Genomic DNA, 20,728 nt, shown 5'->3' with positions numbered 1-20,728 from the left:
AAATTCCCAACATACTGCAAAATGTTTAAGTGCCTCACAAGAGACTTATCTGGAATTCATGTTATTATGATTTGCTTTTATGTTCTTGTTTTCTATTCATCCCCTATTGACCAATTGACATTTCTCAGTCATTGAAAGGCTTTGTTCCTGCTCCTGCTCAAAGCATGAGAATAAAACAAACAGTAATTCAGCTCTCTTTTTATCTTTGCTACATAAAGGTAGATTTTTTTTTTTTACAGAACTGGTTTCTGCTTGCTAACTTTCTACTTAAATACTAATCTCTACATAACTAGAGTCATATAAAGATGTATTCATAGAATAAAGAAGCAAACGAATGCTCATGATTGACTTCTAATGACATGAACTCAGGTGCATCATTAATTTATTTTTTCCATAATTCCTTGACCTCTAAAACCTATTCTAATAGAACATATTAGTTATACTTACATTTCAAAGAACTGGTTTTGTCAAAATATTGCATGTTGATAAATGTAATAAAAGTTAAATGTGTGATTTTTCTTAAGGTCTAATGACAATTAAACAAGAAACTACTACAACATTTTTAATTATTTACAGTTATGAATTTTGTGTCCTACATCCTGCATAGGCTGTTTATACTTGCTGGGAAATAAAGTCCCTATTACAGTGAATTCTTACCTTTTAGTAGCTTCAAGGAGTAATAAAAAATTTCAGTGAAAACAAAAAAACAAAAACAAAAACACATTCCATTTCCATTCTTTTCTCCTTCCTGTTTTTATTCCTCTAATCAAAAGGTGTTTTTTTTTTATTTCTATTCCCCTACTGAGAGAAAAGTTTCTAACAAAAGGTTTGAAGGTATAGGACGTGGCTTCTGTGTTACAATTTAGACCCATACTCTCTAATACAGTAGCCATGAGCCACACGTAGTGTTAAGCTTTTGAAATGTGGCAAGTCAGAATTAAAAACTGTTAGATGTAAACATTTTCATACCAGATTTCAGAAACTTACTATGAAAAAGAGAATTCTAATCATTTTAAGAGTTTTTAATGTTGATTACAGTACAGGTTGAGGTAATATTTCAGATATGTTGGGTTAAATAAAATGTTATTAAAATATTATCCTGTTGCTTTTTATTCTTTATGTGGCTGTAAAGAAATATAATTTTAAATTGTTTCCAATGCTTAGCATTGGATTTCTTTTGCATAATATTGATTTTGGCTCAATACTATAGTTATCCAACCTAACCTCACTCTGAAATATGGCCCATTATCAGATTTTAGGGCCACTCACCCAACCAAAGAGGGCTAAATTTTGTTCAGCCTTTTCTTCTGTGTCTTGTCCAACATTCAAAACAGCAAGATACACCTTTATCTGATAGAAAGAAAAAATCAAATTTACCAGCTGGAGGTGAGGACAGGCAATCTGGACAATGTGAGAACTCCAGGCTCCAGGCAGGGAGTTTCAGTTTCGGTTTTTCCATTACTACTGCTTCAGTGGTTTTCTTTCTGTTTGAACCATCCATTGACCAATGGAACAGAATAGAAGACAGAAGAGCCAAACCCACATAAATACAGTTATCTCGTACTAAACAAAGGTGCCATAACATGTGTTGGAGAAAAGATAACCTCATCAACAAATGGTGCTAGCAAAACTGGAAATCCATATGTAGCAGAATGAAATTGAACCCCTATCTCTTACCTTGCACAAAATAACTCAAAGTGGATCAGGACCTGAGCATTAGATCAGAGACCCTGTACTTATTAGAAGAAAAAGTAGGTCCAACTCTCCATCATGTCAGCCTAAGAAATGACTTTCTCAACAAGACTTCTAAAGTGTAAGAAGTAAAATCAAGAATCAATCAATGAGATGGTACCAAACTAAAAAGCTGCTTCACAGCAAAGGAAGCAATCAAAAGCGTGAAGAGAGAGCCTACAGAATGGGAGAAAATCTTTGCCACTTGCACCTCAGGTAGAGCATTAATCTCCAGGATATACAAAGAAACCAAAACAACTTAATATCAAAAAAAAACAGCCCAATCAATAAATAGACAAAGGAACCAAATAGGCACTTTACAAAAGAAGAAATATAATTAGTCAGCAAAGTGTGAAAAAATGTTCAACATCTCCAGCAATTAAAGAAATGCAAATTAAAACCACACTGAGATTTCATCTCACTCCAGTCAGAATGGCAATTATCAAGAATACAAATAACAATAAATGTTGGCGAGGATGTGGGAAAAAGGTACATTCATACATTGCTGGTGGCACTGCAAATTGATGCAACTACTTTGGAAAGCAGTATGGAGATTCCTCAGAAAGCTTGGACTGGAACCACCATTTGACCCAGTTATCCCACCCCTCAGCATATACCCAAAGGACTTAAAATTAGCATACTGTAGTGACACAGCCATATCAGTATTTATAGCAGCTCAATTAACAATAGCTAAATTATAGACTAGGTGCCCTTCATCAGATGAATAGATAAAGAAAACATGGTATATATACACAATGGAATATTACTCAGCCATAAAAAAGAATAACTTTATGACTTTTGCTGGTACATGGATGGATTTAGAGACTATTAGGCTAAATGAAATAAGCCAATCTGGAAAAAAAAATGTCCAATATTCTCTTTGATATGCAGATGCTAACACAGAATAAGGGGGGAGGGGAATAATACTAGTTCAGTGGATTAGACAAGGGGAATGAAAAAGTGGGAGACAGGAATAGGGAAGACAATAGAATAAATCAGACATAATTTTTGGATGTTCATATATGAATAAACCACCAGTGAAACTCCACATCATGTACAAGAATGGATTCTAACCAGAATAAGTTGTAATCCATGTATATATACAATGTCAAAATATACTCTATTGAACTATTATACCTAAAAAGAACAAATTTTAAAAATTATTTCCAGAAAATGTTGCTTCTTATTTTCTGTGCTCTTCTTCTGTTTATACCTGAATACGCGCTCAGTCCTGTTGGTGCGACCACCCCTGAGGCTTGAGATGCTAGGTTGTTGTTCCTGAGCCTGGGGAACTAAGTTTCTTTTGTGGTTGTTTGATTGCAGGCAAAAAAATAAAAGTTGCTGATGAAATTGTTTCAATGGAAGTGGGTTGCTGTGTGTGGAGTCTACACACATGTGGGCGTATTAAAGAAGGTTCTGCTGAAATTACTTTCTATTTTAAAATTTACAATAGGAGAAGAAGAAAATTTACATCTTTTAATTAAATAATTTGTAATTTAACTCAGAGACTAATTATTTGTTCAAAAGTTTATCATTATAGTCAGATACCTATAGGGCCTGTTAGCTGGTAAAAATCATTCTAAGAAAATTTAAAATCCTTTGGAAAAATAATTAACATATAAGTGTGGAAGTCAACATTTATTTATTTAACTTTTAAATTAAAAATAATTGTTGATTATGTCCCACCCTAAACATCTGGTTTTCCTGACTTGGCACTGGTGTATAGCTGCTTGTCGCCATTCCACTCTACCTGCAAGGCCTTTCATGTTGTGCGCTGATCCTTCTTTACACCCCTATGTCCAGTGTGAAACCAGAAAGGTAAAGTGTCCTCGACAGGCCTAGCCTAGTACTGAACCTCAGGTATGGGTTCATGTCATCAGCCTGATTTTGAAACTACTTTTCTCTGTGGCCAGATAATTTTCTCATATATCAATTGATAAATCTTTCGCTTGGCCTTTGGTCAGAGGTCAGTGTTGATGAAGTAAAATCCTGAGCATCTCTGGCCTGTGTTCACCGAGAGGAATCGTCATCTGTCCCCTGCCTTCTTGTCTTCCGGGACCTCAGACCAGTCGGCTATATCTTAATTTGATCTTGTTTTCCAGGCCATCAATTCAGTTTTTCTGTGCCTCACAGACTTGGTAGTTTCACTAATGGTGATGTCTCTCCATTGTTATCTAGATGTCCTCAATTTGTTCCCAGATTTTTAGTGTTTACATCAGATCTTTCTGAATCTATTCATAGCAATATCTGTAACTTTTAACTAGTATTTGCTCACTTTTATTAAATAAATTTAACACTGTTAAACTGAAATGTAAATAGCTTAATATTGAACATTTAAATAGGATTAAAACCATGTATGAGGATGCTTAGGTTTTTTTTTAACTCTGTAATATTAGTAATCTGATTAGTACTGCTAGATTTAGCAAATAAAAATAGAATACTCGCTTAAATTTTAATTTTAGGTCATCAATAACTAAGTTTTTTTTTTTTAAAGAGAGAGTGAGAGAGGAGAGACAGAGAGAGAGAATTTTTTTTTAATATTTATTTTTTAGTTCTCGGCAGACACAACATCTTTGTTGGTATGTGGTGCTGAGGATGGAACCCGGGCCGCACGCATGCCAGGCGAGCGCGCTACCGCTTGAGCCACATCCCCAGCCCACTAAGTTTTAATATATATATATATTTCCTATGCAGTGTTTTATCTGGTAAGTCCTAAATCTGGGGTAAAACACGGCGACTTTTAATCCTTAGGAGTGAAAACATTGTGGTGTCCCTTAGGGAATCCTAACACTATTAGACAAAGCCTGCAGGATAGTTGAGCATATTGAATTGACTGTTTCTTCACAGAGTACCGATTCTTGTAGTAATTTCCCTGCTGAAATCCTTTAGTGAAATGCAAATGAAAAGCTAACAACTAAGAATTATTCTGCACATGAAATACCTTTGAGCCCCATCCTCATGTCTTTCTTTCCTCCTTTCTCCTTGCCCAAGTCTCTTTGATCCTCTTTGTGGGCTATGGTCCAGCTCTATTGCAATATCTGCTCTCAGATTAGAGCCAGACTGCTCTTGCTGCATTTTCCCCACCGTATCTCCATTTCTCCCCCACTTTTAGGGGTTGCATACATTCCCCTGGTGACAAAAGCAGATGTGCCCTCTTGATTGATACTCAAGATCACAAGGCTGCATCTTTGTTGTTTAAAGAATCAAAACCATTGCTACGCCATCCTTCTTCTTGTTGCTCCACATTTGCTACATTTGTGAAAGTCTCTAGCTCACACTTTCCCAGCTTTGTTTGAGGGCTGCATCGTCTACGTTATGATCTTGAACACAACATCACAGCTATAATCAGCATTTAGAAATGCCGACTTGGGAGCTGGGGCTGTAGCTCAGTGGCAGAGAGCTTGCCTTGCACATGGGAGGTACTGGGTTTGATCCTTAGCACTACAAAAAAATAAATAAAATAGAGGCATGCTGTCCGTTTACAACTACAAAAAAAAATTTAAAAGAAATGCTGACTTGGAAGAGTACTCTTTTCAGTGACTACTTAGATAATCACAGCACTGTACCATCTTCAGAAAGCATTTGACTCCTGGTGGGTTGAATGTATACTTAAGCAAAATGTGTGCTTAATATATCTGTGCAAAGTCTTCTTCAACTGTTCTTTCCCACACATCAGGAGCTGGCATTGTAAACTGAGGTGGGATGACTTGCTTTACAGTTAGCTAGAGTAGAGTTTTGAACATGAGACCATTTGTTCTTTGAGAATGAAAACATTGTGAATCATGATGTTGGCTGTGGCTGTTGTCCCATCAGCTATCATTCTGTCTTGTGATGGTTTATCAACCTTCTCACAAGGGACCCACCTTAAGGCATTTCACAAGGTAGATGTAAGTGCTAAATAATGGAAGCTTTGTCCCAGTTCAGCTCATATTTGTGGTTCCGTGTGAGGCATGACCACCCTCCACATTCCGGCAACATAAACACTGTCTTTATCCTTTTTCTTTCTTATTTTACCATTTTCTTTCTTCATTGAATCATTTATTCAACAAATATTTGTTTACTCCCCACTACATGTAGGGTAGTGGATGTCTTATCCTAAAGCACCATCTCTAGCAGCCAGGAGTGATCTTTTAGTTGGAGATAAGATAAGTCTTAGCCCAAGGCAATATGTTTTGTGGAAGTCTACACAACTTGACATCAAAGGAAGCAGGTGCTTTCACCAGAGGTCCACAGGAAAACACTGCAGAAGAAGTCTAATAAGCCTTTACGAATGAACAGGATTTCACTATGGGACAATGTGGAAAGTAGGATCATCCAGCAGGGGAAATTGCTCATAAGCATTGAAGCTTCAGAGAACAGTGCAAGCTTGCGGAATGGACTGTGCTTCAGATGGCATGCAATGAGGTGCTTCTCTCTTTGCATTTAACAAGTGGGACCATATTGTAAATGGATTTGAGTGCTACGAGGGAACAGAGTAGTGCTGTAGGTAGATTAACCTGAAAGGACTATCGAGGCTCAATGAAGGAGTGAAAACCTGAGGAAGTAACAATTTACAGCCTGTTGGAATAGCCTGGACAGAAAGTCATAATAATGTGAACCAGGTGTGCCGAAGTCCGGCTGGGCAAAATAACTGGGAGGTGACAAGCAACTTGAAGGTTGAAGCGGGAACTGCTTTATTGTGGAACAACAGCGGTATATATACCTAACTGATTACACACAGCTTGACTCAGTTAGCATCATCCAGATAACAGCAATCAGCCAATAAGGAATTCCCACCATCTGAATGGCTTTGTGGCATTGCCTCACAAACCACTCCTCCTGGCAAACTGCCAGGCGCCATCTTGACTTGATTGGAGCCCCCAACACAGGTGGTAGTGACAGAGAGGGACACAATCTGGCTGACTCAATGCTAGGTACTTTGTTTAAAGAAAATATCAGTTTCTTTCATACTGTGAACTGTTCCATGTATACCTAGTTACCATGCAGCACAAGAACAGTTTTGTGTATGCAGCTTGGTATCAACAACTTAAAACTTCAGAAAAACAAAGAGAGGTTTTATTTGTAGAACCAGACCTTAATAAAAATGCAGGGCCAGAGAACCTCCTAAGAAACATTCTTGTGCCTCCATAGCCACTGACTCAAGTCAGTGGGCCTTCAAAGAGTAGCACTATGCATGAAGAATAAACAGAGTAAAATTTAGAATATCTAAATTTTTATAACAATTGCATTTTCTTTCCCTTTGTTAGAAATTAGCAAAAGCCCAGAGGACCAATTGGTCAAGGGAGAAAAAGGGAGCAGAGACTTCCATAATAACCCTATCAGCTCGGACTGAGGGTAAAGAGGACACTTGATTATATGGGAAATTCTGAATTTTTTTTTTTTAATTTTTAATTCTAAATGGACCTTTATTTATTTATATGCAGTGCTGAGACTTTAACCCAGTGCCTCACACATGCTAGGCAAGTGGTCTACCACTGAGCTACAACTCCAGTTATTGCTTAAGTTTTAAATGTGGAATGAGGGGTCTGTTAAATGTAAGTTCCCAAACAATAGTTTGTGGACATTTTCTGGTGACTGCATAGATGCTTATGAAAAATACAGATTGCCTGGAGTACTGTGAAGGTTTTGGTAGATTGAATCTGGGTGGCATCTGGGAACATAAGTTCTGAAATAGCGTCTCAGATGATAGCCATGGTGTTTGCCATTGACTTTAGTAAAGGTCCAGGGGAGAAAAGTTGAATGACAGTTGCTGATACAGTGGTGGATGTGATTTCCTAGTGAGGCCACAGAGAGCACGTGGTGTGCAGGACTGAGTACAGAGTGAGATAAGCAAAAAGCAAAGAAACTGTAAAGAATAGTCTTTGGGTGCTCCTAAATCTTAGATAGTCCTCATTTCTGAAACCACATAGAGAAGGAGAATAAAATAAAAAAAAAATTTTGGACATCTGCTTCTGATTTGGCTTAATTTCAAAACAATCTGACCTATCTCAAAAAGATTTCTTCCACTTCCAAAGGAGTGATAGTTACAAAATCTGTTGAAGAAACAGAAATGGACTATCTTAAATAGAAAAGAAGAAAAAAAGGAACTCGGTGCCGTGGCACATACCTATAATCCTAGCTACTACTCAGGGAGCGGAGGTGGGAGAATCACAAGTTCAAGACCAGCCTGGGAAACTTGGACATTGTGCCCTCCCATAGGGGTGGAATGAAGAGAAGGAGGGAGGGGGAGAGGGGAAGTACACTATCGGAAAGGAAATTTGTAATACTATCTAGAATGGAATTAGAATACTTAATGTATTGAAATTACCTTTATAATTGAGGACTAGTCTTAAAGTGTCTGAGGACAAATCCTTCATTCTTAGCCAGTCCTATTTCTTTTGTTATTATTGTCATCAGTGCATCTTCTACTCCTAGATGAGTAAAATTTTGTGTTATTAGAAATATGCTGTTATGAAAAATAAGAGAATGGACCATTTCCTATGCCTTTTTGATGTGCCAGATCCTGGTACAATGTTGTCTTTTTATTTTTTATTTTTTTCAGTTTTAGATGGTAGAGGGACACAATATTTTTATTTATTTTTTATGTACTGCTGATAATTGTGCCTCACATGTGCTACGCAAGCACTCTACCACTGAGCTACAACCCCAGCCCCCAATGTCTTCTTGCATAGAATAAATGTTAAATGTTTGAATGGTAAGTTTTCATATGGACATGTGCAACTAGGAGTATATTATTTGAATACATTACTTAAATCATTTTGTAAAAAGCATCTAAACTATACTTATAAATTTCTGAGGTAATGCTCATCTAGAAAAGTCCTGGAGTCATTTTTGGCCATTCACTGAAGACACCTGCAAATGCAAACAAAGCTGGGAAATGTCTAGAGAAGTATTTATTGCCACCCCACTCCCACCTCAGGGCCTTGTGCCGTCTTTCCCTTCTCTAAGTATTTGTACTTTCACTCAGAGAGAAGAAAATCAACCCTACCCAAATACCAGCCCTCTCCTCACCATCTCTTTATCTTGTTTATTTTTTGATAGTTTCACTCAGCAACCAACATGGTATACTTATTTGCTTAATAACTTTCTCCCCTGCTACTAAAAAATATCCTCCATAGGAGCAGGGACTGTCTTGTTAAAACCTGGTATCTTCTACATCTTGAATAGTGCCCAATTCTTAATAAGTGCTTAGAAAAGTATTTGTTGAATACATGAATGGATTGGATTCATACTATAAAGCAAAATAGGAAGCTTATTTTTATGTATATTTCAGTGTTTATCATTCAACTTAAGAAGGTGTAACTGAGGGGCTGGGGTTGTTGTTCAGCAGTAAGTGCTCATCTAGCACATGCGAGGCCCTGGTTTCGATCCTCAGCACCACATAAAAATAAATGAATAAATAAATAAATAAATAAATGTATTGTGTCCAACTACTTCTAAAAATAAATATTTTTTAAAAAAGAAGAAGATGTAACTGAGGCGGGCGGAGTGACACATGCCTTTAATCCCAGCAGTTCAGGAGGTTGGGGCAGGAGGATTGCAAGTTCAAAGCCAAAGTGAGGTGCTAAGGAATTCAGTGAGACCCTGTCTCTAAATAAAATACAAAATAGGGCTTAAGATGCGGCTCAGTGGCGGAATTTTCCTGAGTTCAATCTCCAGTACCAAAAAAAAAAAAAAAGAAAAGAAGAAGAAGTAACAGCTTTAAGAGTTTCAAAGAAAAGATTTTAAAGTGATGGAAGGCTCAAGAGGTAGAATATTTTCTAAAAGTTTAACTTGTAAAAATAATTACTGAGTGTACACAAGATCAGAATTAATAAAATTCGAAAATAATGGTTAGGTTAGAATAGGCTTATCAACCTTTTTGTTTTGTTTTGTTTTAAATCACAGGCATTCCTCAAAACTTTTTGGAAAAGTTAAAGAATGTGTTGTTGCATGCTGTGACACCCCCAGGGCTTCTTTCAGGAGCAGAATGTGCATCATGAATCCTGACTGGTCTATAGACATTTTCTCTTCTTCCCTTTGTTCCCCTTTAGTTCTCTTTGCTGCCACTTTCCCTCGAGAGATTTCTTTTTATTTGAAGGCAGAATATATATATATATATAACCTTTATATCAGACTTTGGCTCGGAAGCACTTAGCAGCCTCATGCAGAGCCTGGAAAGCAGTGTACTCCTGATGCAACCCAGCTGAGGGTGTTTCTTTGCTTCTGTATCCCTCACTTCTGTTAGTACCCATCCCCATAGGCAAGTAATGAAGTCTGGCAGTGACCCAGCCTGGTTTTGTTACTGTTTCTACCTCATAATTGTAGTATCACACTTGAAACTAGAATATACTTTAATATTTTCTCCTTTCATCTTTTGCTTTTTGCATTTTTGGCAAACATCAAGGGGAATAAATGAGACCCACCACTGCAAACCCATCTGCCTTCAGGGACATGTAAGCAGCCCAGGCTGTGATGTTTAACCACCCAACGCAGAACTGTAGGGGAGTCCCTGGGGAGTAACAGAAGGCACATTCGAAGGTCAAATTTTCTTTAGCTCTGAATCATTTATCTGCCAACTGATTGTGGTAGGGATGGTCTGTATTGGCATTTTCAATGGCACTAACAGATTGGCTTGGAACTTATAAAAAACTGCATTGATTTTGTGGTAGATGTAAAGTGAAAGTACGGTTTATACTTTGGGTTTGATAATAGGAATTATTAAGAAAATATGCTGTTACAGTTTTTAAAATATGGCAAACCCAGGTACAGATGAGTTTATTTGTCAGCATATTACTCTTACACTGCTGCAGCTGCTGTCAAGGTCACATGTGAAAATAGTCGTCCTCACTAAAATGCCCTTCTAGTTCTTGACAGCCCACAAATTGCTTCATAAAAAATAATAGTATGTGATCTTCCAAACCTGTCTTCCTAATGCTTGTTGATACTTGAATGTTGCATTCATTTCTTTTTTTAACAACAAGCTAGTCAGTGATGATTCTCTTCTGGTAGGAATTCAGATAATTACAAATCCATCAGGGCAGATGTGTTGTACTGGAAGAATAACTCATAGTATTCTTGCCAGCAGGCCTGAAGTGGAACCCACTTTACCATGATCAAAAGTCAATGAAGCTCCTTCTCATACCTCTTTAGAGATAGTTTCCAACTGCTCTTCAGTAAACTGAATCAGACCCTGTGTTTGTAACATGTATTTTAGCCACTGAAAATTGTCTTTTTTTTTGAGTCATATGACTTAATGGTTTGTAAATTAAAGAGAATCCTGGGAAAGTGGATTTAGTTTCCCAGGATAGGATATAGGGGTATAAAGTATGGGGAGTAAAACTGAACTTTTCAGACTTTGTTGCAAACTTTTCACCACTTTGTGGCTCAAAGTCAGCTTTTATGTATGGCCTAATCTACAGCAGGAGAAAGCATGATCTCAAGGGTATTGCATACAAGTTTCATTCTTGGTGGCGATAGTCCAGAAAGGAGGTATATAGTTGTGACAGTGGCATTTATCCTGTTTATAACCATGTGTTCAGTCATTTTCTGATCTTTAGAAGCTAAATTCTAAAGTAATGACGAAATTGGTAATGCTTTGGCAATTTTATCTTCTACCTTACCCTGTCCTTCCCTCCCTTTCTGGGTATATTTGAGTACATCTTTCTCTAGCATGTGATTTGTATGCAAAGCTGATCCCAGATTGTGTATCAGTTAATAAAAGTAGTACTTTATCCAAGTAATTGTTGACCTTTGCTTTTATTAGCTATTGAATAGAAACAAAGATAATTTAGAACACATAACACACATGGTAGGAAATTAAGAACAGCATATGTATGTCTTAATATACCATCATGCCACAAATTCTACAAGAATTGGTTTCATAAATATAATGCCATAACAGTTTTTTATTTTATTATTTAGAGTGTACAAATATAGAAGAATGTCTGAAATGTAATTCACCAAAAATAAAACAAAAAGTAATGAGTATCTCGTTTATACTAGGCAATTTGCTAAACAAGTATTTTATTCTAAATGTAATTATGCATTTGATAATATCCTATTTTATAAACAAGGACACTGAAGGTTAGCAAGAGTAAATAACTTCCTCTCCTTGACATTTTCTCAGAAGATCTAAAATTAGTGTACAACACCAACACAGCCACATCAGAGTTTATAGCAGCACAATTCACAATAACTATATTATGCAATCAACCCAGATGCTTATCAATAAATGAATATATAAAGAAATTGTGGCGTGTGTGTGTGTGTGTGTGTGTGTGTGTATGTATGCAATTGAGTTCTACTTTAGCCATAAAAAAGGAGAGTGTGGCATTTGCTGGTGAATGGATGGAAATAGAGAATATCATGCTAAATGAAATTAGTAAAAGTCAGAATCTCAAAGGTTAAATTTTTTCTCTCATATGCAGAAGCTGGAGTCAAATAAAGGATGGAGGTTAGGGGAAGGGTAGAATAAAATAAAGAGCCAATCAACTACAAATTAATAGACAAGCAAAAGGAAGTCTAGTAGAGGAAGGAGAGGGGAGGGAGAGCTGGAGGGAAAGGAGGAGGTCATGAACTGAAGCCAGTGTCCATGCCTGTAGGAGCTGGTGGAAATGAACCCAATATTGTGTATGACTGTAAAGCTCATTAGGGCTTTATAAACATAATAATGACAAAATAATATAAAATAATAATAATAAAGCATAAAAAAGAACCTAAAATATTTTTTAAAAAAGAATAAATACCTTGTCCGAGATCTTGTAGATATGAATGAGGAAAGCAGAAATGGAATCAATGAGTTTGGCCCCAAATCCCTGAAGGACCCTGCTGGACTCTGAGAAGCAGAATGGGGGAGGTGTCCCCTGAGAAGTCAGCTGTGGGTCAGGTTGTGGGTCTGGATATTGGTGCAGTGGGGGCACTTGAAGGAGCGACTTTTTCCCTCCTCCCACTGTGAAGAGAGTTGGCAGGACCCAGGGAAGTCTACTATGGGAACCTCCGGGAAAATGAACTTTCAGTTTTGGTTGTGATATGAAAGGCTTTTAGCCATATAAAAATGAGATGTTTTCACACGAAAGTCTTTAACTCCAGATATTTAAATGGTGAATTTTTTACCTCACTGTCTTTCCTCTGTGTTCATTTTAATTCTTGTACAAATTGGCCATCATAATCAGAATAAGTCTGAAAAGAAAGGAGTCACTACTAAAGAGAAAAATGTGTTTTGTCCTCCTTTCAGAGACTGTTAGATTTTGGTGACTCCTTGAATCAAGTATTTGCTGAATGAGTGGGTGAGTGAATTTGGAAGATTAGGTGTGCATTCCTGAAACATACACTGTTAAAGTGAAGTTCCTGAAATTATTCCAGTAAAAGCAATGTATAGAAAGAAAAATATAGAATTACACATGTGTAGAAAGCATGTAAAAGTCATCCTACAGAAGGGAACTCTCATACATTGTAAGTGATAAAGTAAATTAGTGTAGCCATTACCAAAAACAGTATGGGAGATTCCTCAAAAAACTAGAACTATGATGTGATTCAGCAATTCCACCAGTGGAAAGGAAGTCCATATGTTCAACAGATAACCTGCACTCTTGTGTTTTCTCAATAGCAACCTAGGTGCCTATCAGCAAATGGATGGATAAAAATAATGTGGTTTATGTACCAAACAGAATATTATCCTGCTATGAAGAGAACGAGGCAATGTGGATAAGCTTGGGGACATGATATTAAGTGAAATAAGGCAGGCATACAAACACGTATACCATGTGTGCTCACTGACATGGGAAGCTATGAAGTTGATGTCAGAGATGTCAAGGGTAGCATAGTGGCAGGAAGTATATGGCGGGTTGAGAAAGGATGGTTAATAGGTATGGAGAAGTTGGACAGTAAGGACAACTTCTACTGTTCTGTAGCACGTTAGGATAATTATGGTTGACAACAATAAATTATGTATTTCAAATGACCTAGTAGAGAATATTTTGAAGTTTTCTAACACAAAAGAAATGATAAATATCTGAAGTGATAGACATGTTAATTAACCTTATCCAGTCATTACCATATTGTTGTCAGGGATTGAAATATCATACTACTTTTCTGTTGCTGTAACAAAATACCCAAGGCTGAGTAATTTATAAAGAAAATAAGTTTATGTAGCTTGTAGTTCTGCTTGGCTCTGGCCAGGGCCTCACAATGGATGGTATTAGACTGGTGGGTGTGTGTGCAAATGAGAGTGATTTCATGGCAAGACAGGAAGGCAGAGCATAGAGAGAAGCCATATTGCTCTTTTAGAGCAACTCCTTGCAGGAACTAACCAGAGCTACACAAGAGCTACACTCATTCCTTCTGGGTAAACACTCCCTGGTGACATAGTCATCCCACACTAGACCCCATCTCTTAAAGGTTTCACCACCTCAGAACATCATTACACTGAGGATCAAGCTTCCAATATGTGTACCCAAACCATATGCAAACAAAGCATGCCAAACTTCATAAATATGTATAATCATTTTGTCATTTAGTAATTATTTATAATCAGCCATAGAGCAGGCCATTTGAGGCCATATCTTGGAGGAACTTTCAAAAAGTAACCCCAGGAAGGGGAAACTTAGGAAATGTTGGTGATTTTATTTTCCTTTGATTTTGCTCTTTATTTCTTAAACAAGAAAGATCAGGTATGCATAGAAAAACTTACTTGGTATTGTGAAAATTTACTTTCTAGACATTTTTATTTAGTTTCCCTTCCTCTGAGTTAGTCTGTTGATACCATTTTTTAAAAGTACAATGTTAGGGGCTGGGGATGTGACTCAAGCGGTAGCGTGCTCACCTGGCATACGTGCCGTGCAGCCCGGGTTCGATCCTTAGCACCACATACAAACAAAGATGTTGTGTCCGCCAAAAACTAAAAAATAAATATTAAAAATTCTCTCTCTCTCTCTCTAAAAAAAAACGTACAATGTTACACATGTAAGCAGTTAGGTAGTTTCTAGGTAATACAAGTCCAATATTTTTCCCTCTTAATATTCTGCAGAGTACAAGGAGTTATTCTGTGAGCCACTGAATACATGTTTGCCTCTAAAATAGTTTACCAGTGATAGTAGTAACACTTTGTTGGTCAAGATTTTACTATAGGGAAAGAAGCCTATTGGGGCAGGGTGAACTGAAGAATGAAAACTTTGGACTGTCTGGCTACCAGATTTTCATATTCAGACTAGAGAAGGGATAAAATAAACATTTCAGAGAGTATGTTTTATTTTCTTTCTCTCCTTCCCTTTCTTCTTCTCTCTCTGTCCTCCCTCCCACTCTCCCTTCTTTCCTGTCTTCTATTTCTATCTCCACACCCTCCCCCCTTTTTTTTTGCAGTGCTGGTGTTTGAACCCAGAGCCTTATGCATGCTAAGCACAGGCTCTACCACAGACTGTACTCTACTCCTCTAATATATTTTCTGTGTGTTGCCTTTAGACTTACCCTCTTCTAGACCCCACCCCTAAATTTTCTTTAGCACTAGCAGTTGCATTTATCTTGACAAACACAAGTTTTTCATGAATCTATCCTTTTCTTATGCTGGGGCATAGCTTATCTTTTTAAAAAGTTCCATTTTTATTCAGCCTTAGCCTTCCATTCCTGAATGCCATCAGAATTTCCTCTGGACTGATTTATCCTATGTTCCTTGTTTGCTATTGTTTGCTAGCAAACTTGGATCTCTTCTGTTTGCCTCCTTTGTTTCTCTACATGATATAAGGTCTAATTACCACCCAGCATGAAGTAGCAGCTAAGATGAAAAAGGCAGCAAGAGCAGGCAGCAGCTTCACTGAGAGCTAATCAGCTGCCCCTCCTTGTGTATTCAGCTGAAGGAGGAAGGGAAGCAGCATTCACCAGAGTGACTCATATTTTAAATGGTTTTTTTTTTTTTTTTCCTTTCTTGATTTGAGACTGAAAAGGGGGATTTGTTCAAATTGTTATGAAAGCAAAACACTGGACAATACTTTTAATTTGCAATTAGTAGTCTTTGATGCTTCCTTGGATTGCACAGAGTATTTTTTATCATCAGGATTGCTCAAAGTAGTCCCATCCTATTATCCTGGCATTTAAATGCAGATACAACAAACATTTCCAGGAATAAAAAGAAAATCAAGTGGATAATTAATCATTTTTAATAAGGCTTAGAATTTTACTCAATTTTGAGCTTTTGGTTTCCAAATTTGCCTAAAACTATCTCTAGGTTTATGTACAAAGCATATGGCATCTTACTACAGTAGCTTCTTGGCTTTTTGTTTTGTGGGATGGATGAGTTGGATAATTAACCTTGTGTATGTGGGGAGGGAGTTGATAGTATTTTAAATTTTTAAATGACTGTGATTTGAATTTCCCTTTATTAGATTGTCAAAGATTAAAAATTAGGAAATATGTGATATTAGGTTCATGTGAAGAGACATAATATTTGCTTTTTGGGGAATATATTTTGGTCTGACAATTCTAGAAGGACAATGTCTATCAAAACTGAAAGTACGTATACCTATGACCTAACAGTGCCACCTCTAGGAATCTACCCTTGAACATCCTGTAAGACACATGTATAAAATGTTCCTTATGGTATTATTTTTATGTAAATATATAATGCAAAAATGGTCATTAATAGATTAATAAATAAAGTAGGATATTTCTCCTCTCTTTGTCCCCCATATAAACACACATGCACACACCCATACACTTACAGATTGGTGAGTGAAAAGACTTTACAAAAAAGCGCTGTTAGCTCTTAACTCTGGAGGATAGGATTGCAGGTCTCAGGTAAAAGGGTGGATTTGGGGGTGCAGTGATTTTGTGCTTTTTAAAGTTTTTTACCCTGTGTATATGGTGTTTTTCATAATTGAAAATAAATTTTATGTTAATAACCAAATGTGGGGTTTTCCCCTCTTAGGACTCAGCCCAGGAGAGTGTTATTACTCGAGATATTCATCGTACTTTTCCTGCTCACGATTACTTCAAGGACACAGGAGGAGATGGTCAGGAATCGCTCTACAAGATCTGCAAGGTAGGGCTCTCCCCTCTGTTTTTTTCTAGAATGTTGTACAGGGCTGTTTTAGGAGCCTATTTCAATTAAACCTTTTAAGTTTTCCCCTATTTTTGTGCCTTATTTGCATAGTACCATATTTTCTGCTGTGTACTCCTGGATCCTCAATCCAGCGCCCTTCTCAAAGGGGTCTTTTCTTCCATGTGTTCCTAAGGAGGCCCGGCAGAGCTGCAGCATGGCTCTACTGCTAACAGAAAGGAACAGGATGTCCTCTCAGGCTGCGCTGTGAAGGCTCTGAAGAGTCCCAGAGGACTCTGCCCTTCTGACTAGATAATGTGGTGACTGTCTGAACTGTGGACAGGAAGGCAAGAGTGAGAATCAGTGTGGGGCCTTTTGTCGAATCCTGGCAGGTTCTCTGATTCTGTTGATATACTCTGTGCTAAGTCACATTATACATCCTTTTGTTTATACGTTTCATTTTGAAATCTTTCCTCTCCCTCATTATGAGTAGGCCTGGAAAAACACGGCTTCCTGCTTTCCAGTGAACTGCTTAGATACAAAGACCCTGTCTGTCAGTGGAGAATAGCTAACAAGTGATTAATTGCTCCAGGTTACATCAGAAATGCAGAGGGAAGTGTAGTGGATATACTCATCTTGTTCTTACTTGTCATTCTAAGAGAGATTGTTAATAATAGTGAGCTACATAAAACTCAGATAATAATTTGGGGAAAAAGCAAACACTGAGGCTAATTTGTAAGTTAGATAATCATTACCTGAGTAGCAAATTTAGCCTTTTTAATGAATAGTGAATACTTGCCAGTGGGTAGTCTGAAGTGTTTTCACAAATCTGTTCATTTTATATTTACTGTTTTTTTTTTTTAAAAGCACTCATATAAGCACTCGCCTACATATGCCAACCAAGTACAGTTGTTTAATTTTGCAAATGGCACATGTTTCATTAAAATCTGCTTGCATGTTGGTGGTTTTGCCCTCTGCCCACTCCTTTGTCTTTTTTTCTTTCTCTCTCATTTTTTTCGATCTCAATATTTTGGAATAATATAAATATACACTGATCAGAAATATATTTGGTGGGGCGGGGGTGCCGGAGGTTTAGCTCAGTGGCGGGGTGCTTGTCTAGTATGCATAAGACCCTGGGTTTGATTCCTGGCACTACAAAAAAAAACCCATTATTTTTATATAGATGTATCATTTAGAGCCAGAAATACACAAATAACTTAAAATCTGAGGGAATACCAATCTTTGAAAAGTGATGCATTGGGGGTGGGGCTGTAGCTCATTGGTGGCATGCTCGCCTTGCATGCTGGGTTCGATCCTCAGCACCACGTGAAAATAAATTAAAAATGAAGGCATTGTGTCTATCTACAACTAAAAAAAAGGGAAAAGAAAAGTTATGCATCATCAAATTGAAAAAATACCAAAATTATTGCACTGTGTATAATATAGTCATTATAGACTTATAAAAGGTAAATTTAATTATTAAAAAAATTTTGAATATTTTTGAAATTCTATAAGCTAACCAGCTTCTGGTTTATATAAGAAGATAAGAAAAAATTTCTATAGTTTCTGAGTTTATTTAGAAGGATCTAGCTTATAGCATATGGAGCAACATTTTCCCCCTAGCATTTAGTGTATTTTCAGCCAATCAGTGTTTTTTCCCCTCAGTTTTTCTCTGATTGATATTACTTTCTTCATATAACTAAAACAGATGGTTCCATGTTCTTGCAAGCTCTGACTTCTTATTTTTCTCCTTTGTAGTAAAATTAGTATTTGCTCCATTATATTAGGGAAGTATCTGAAACATTACCAAACACAAATTTAAAAGTTAAATGATGGCACTATTAAATATTTGATATGCTTTTCTCTGGTATAGCAGACAATAATCCAACTTTAAGTTTATTCAGAAGTAGTCATTAGTGCATTATATAGATAAAAGTATAAAAATGTAGATCAAAGATATTTATTGACAAATAACTTAAATCACATTGAATTTTGTAAAGATGTAGAAAATAGGCAAAATCATATATAAGATAGCATATAGAAGTTTATGCATATACATAAAAATAATTTTATAACAGTCTTTGATGATGGAGGTGAGCAGAAATGTATATATCAGCAAATATTTGAGAAACTAACCTATGGTATGGACCAGTTGGTTTGTGATTAACACAATTCCTTCTCCTCTTGATATACCCTTATTTGGCAGTTTGGTACTCATGTCAGGAAACATTAGGAGGTAGTGATACCTCACAAATATGATTGCATATTTGTTAGTAACTTAGGACTAAATATTTTTCTCAAGCTTCTACATCTACTTTGTTTTTTGAATCCAGTTTGAGCCATAGTTTTTTTGCATGGTTACAACTCTCATCCCCAATCCCTAAAAGCTGCTTGTGTGTGATCTTAACACTGAGTATAATCTACCTGCTCTTAATATTTTTGGTCACAGAATGTTATCCAGCATTATATATCATACTCAGCAATTTGCCTTTGGGTTTTTTTTCTACTTGCACAGAACTGAATAAACATTAATGATACCTTGATCATATATATCAGCCACTTTGGTAAATGATCTGTAAATAAGAACAGTTTTGCTTTTTCTTTACCAAGACTTATTTTTTTTCCTGTTTTATTACACTGATCACAACTTCCAGATCAGTGTTAAAATGAAGCAATGATAATAGACATCCTTGTCTTGCTTCTGATTTTAAAGGATTTACCATGAAGAATGGTGTGTTTTATTCATATCAGCAAAACAATTATAGACATCTTGTAAAACAAAACTAAACAAAACAGAGTCTTCCATCTGTGGGAATCCTTCCACATGTGTCACCTCATTCTGATAATTCTTCCTGAAGAGAGCTTGTACAATGATGCAATGTGCCGTACTTTTAAATTGAGCAGAAATTTGAAGGAGAATTTCAATTGCAGTAAGTTTAGAAACCAACCTTGGTTTCAAGGATATGACAGTCTGACTTTGTAATTGAAAAGTTTTGTGTGGCTCTGGTGAAATGAGAAATGATCTGGAATGTCAGATTAGAGGGAGACTGTTAAAAATTTACTGTCCTGTTTTACTGGTCCTGTCAATTCCAGTTTCACCTCTTAATATCTTTTTCAGAGTAGGAGGAAATCAAAATGGTCCCAAGCTTCTTTTGTCATATAAATTTATATGAGGAAAGTTGAGCTGAAAATATAATAGTAAAATGAAATTCATAGGAGGCTGCAAATGAGAGTTTTCTGAAAATGAAAATAATTTGATGGGCTGTAGAGCGCTCAACTAGCATGTGCAAGGCCATGGGTTCGATCCCCAGCACCATGTAAAAATAAAATGAAGGTATTGTGACCAACTACAACCAAAATAAAATATTTTTTTTTTTAAAAAAAAAACAATTTGGTCCTTGCTTCTTCCCTCACTCTCTTTCCCATTTAGTTAGGTCAATATTGTATTTTTAAAAACTTGTTGTGGAGCAGGTCCCACAGAAAACACAAGTCCCAGTTTTGTCCAAATTGAAGAGTTTTTATTTAGCTGGCTGGCCAGTGACTGCCCCCTGCAGGACCCATAACTGTGTCTGCAAGGAACAGCCCTGAGCCTGAGCATTTTAGGACAGTTTAAGGCAAAAACCACATCCGCGTTGACTTAGCTGCAAGCGAGCAGGTACAGAAGCTGGACTGGGCAGTGAGCAAGACAATGCAGTGGTACATTGGTATTTCCCACTGGATTTTCCAGGTTGGCACAGCAGCAAGCAAGCAGAAGGGAAGTGGGTCAAAATGACCCTACTTCAGTACAAGTTAGAGAATGGCAACCAATCTCTAACAAGGTATATTGCCCAGGAAAAATGGAAACCTAAGAGAACAGTTTTATATTGTATAAGAATTGTTGTTTTGTGTTGCTAAGTATGCTATGCTGCATAACTATTAATGGGTACAGTCATGGGGCTTTCCCATGGGAGAAGCATTTCTTACATGATATGGAGTCTCAGAGTAAAATGG

General features: G+C 36.9%; 1 protein-coding gene across 5 annotated transcripts in view; it reads left to right on the top strand.

Moving 5' to 3' along the window:
• Rabgap1l (RAB GTPase activating protein 1 like) overlaps window positions 1-20,728 on the top strand; it is a 628,203-nt gene that overhangs the window by 329,175 nt on the left and 278,300 nt on the right. For all 5 annotated transcript variants that reach the window (XM_077803024.1, XM_077803022.1, XM_077803023.1 and 2 more), the window contains one exon: window positions 16,628-16,741. In XM_077803024.1, the coding sequence (XP_077659150.1) occupies window positions 16,628-16,741 (114 nt within the window). The remainder of the gene's footprint in view (window positions 1-16,627; window positions 16,742-20,728) is intronic.

This window comes from Urocitellus parryii, chromosome 9 (genome assembly GCF_045843805.1).
Source record: "Urocitellus parryii isolate mUroPar1 chromosome 9, mUroPar1.hap1, whole genome shotgun sequence".
Lineage (NCBI taxonomy): Eukaryota > Metazoa > Chordata > Mammalia > Rodentia > Sciuridae > Urocitellus > Urocitellus parryii.
This window is presented reverse-complemented; position numbering and strand designations above follow the sequence as displayed.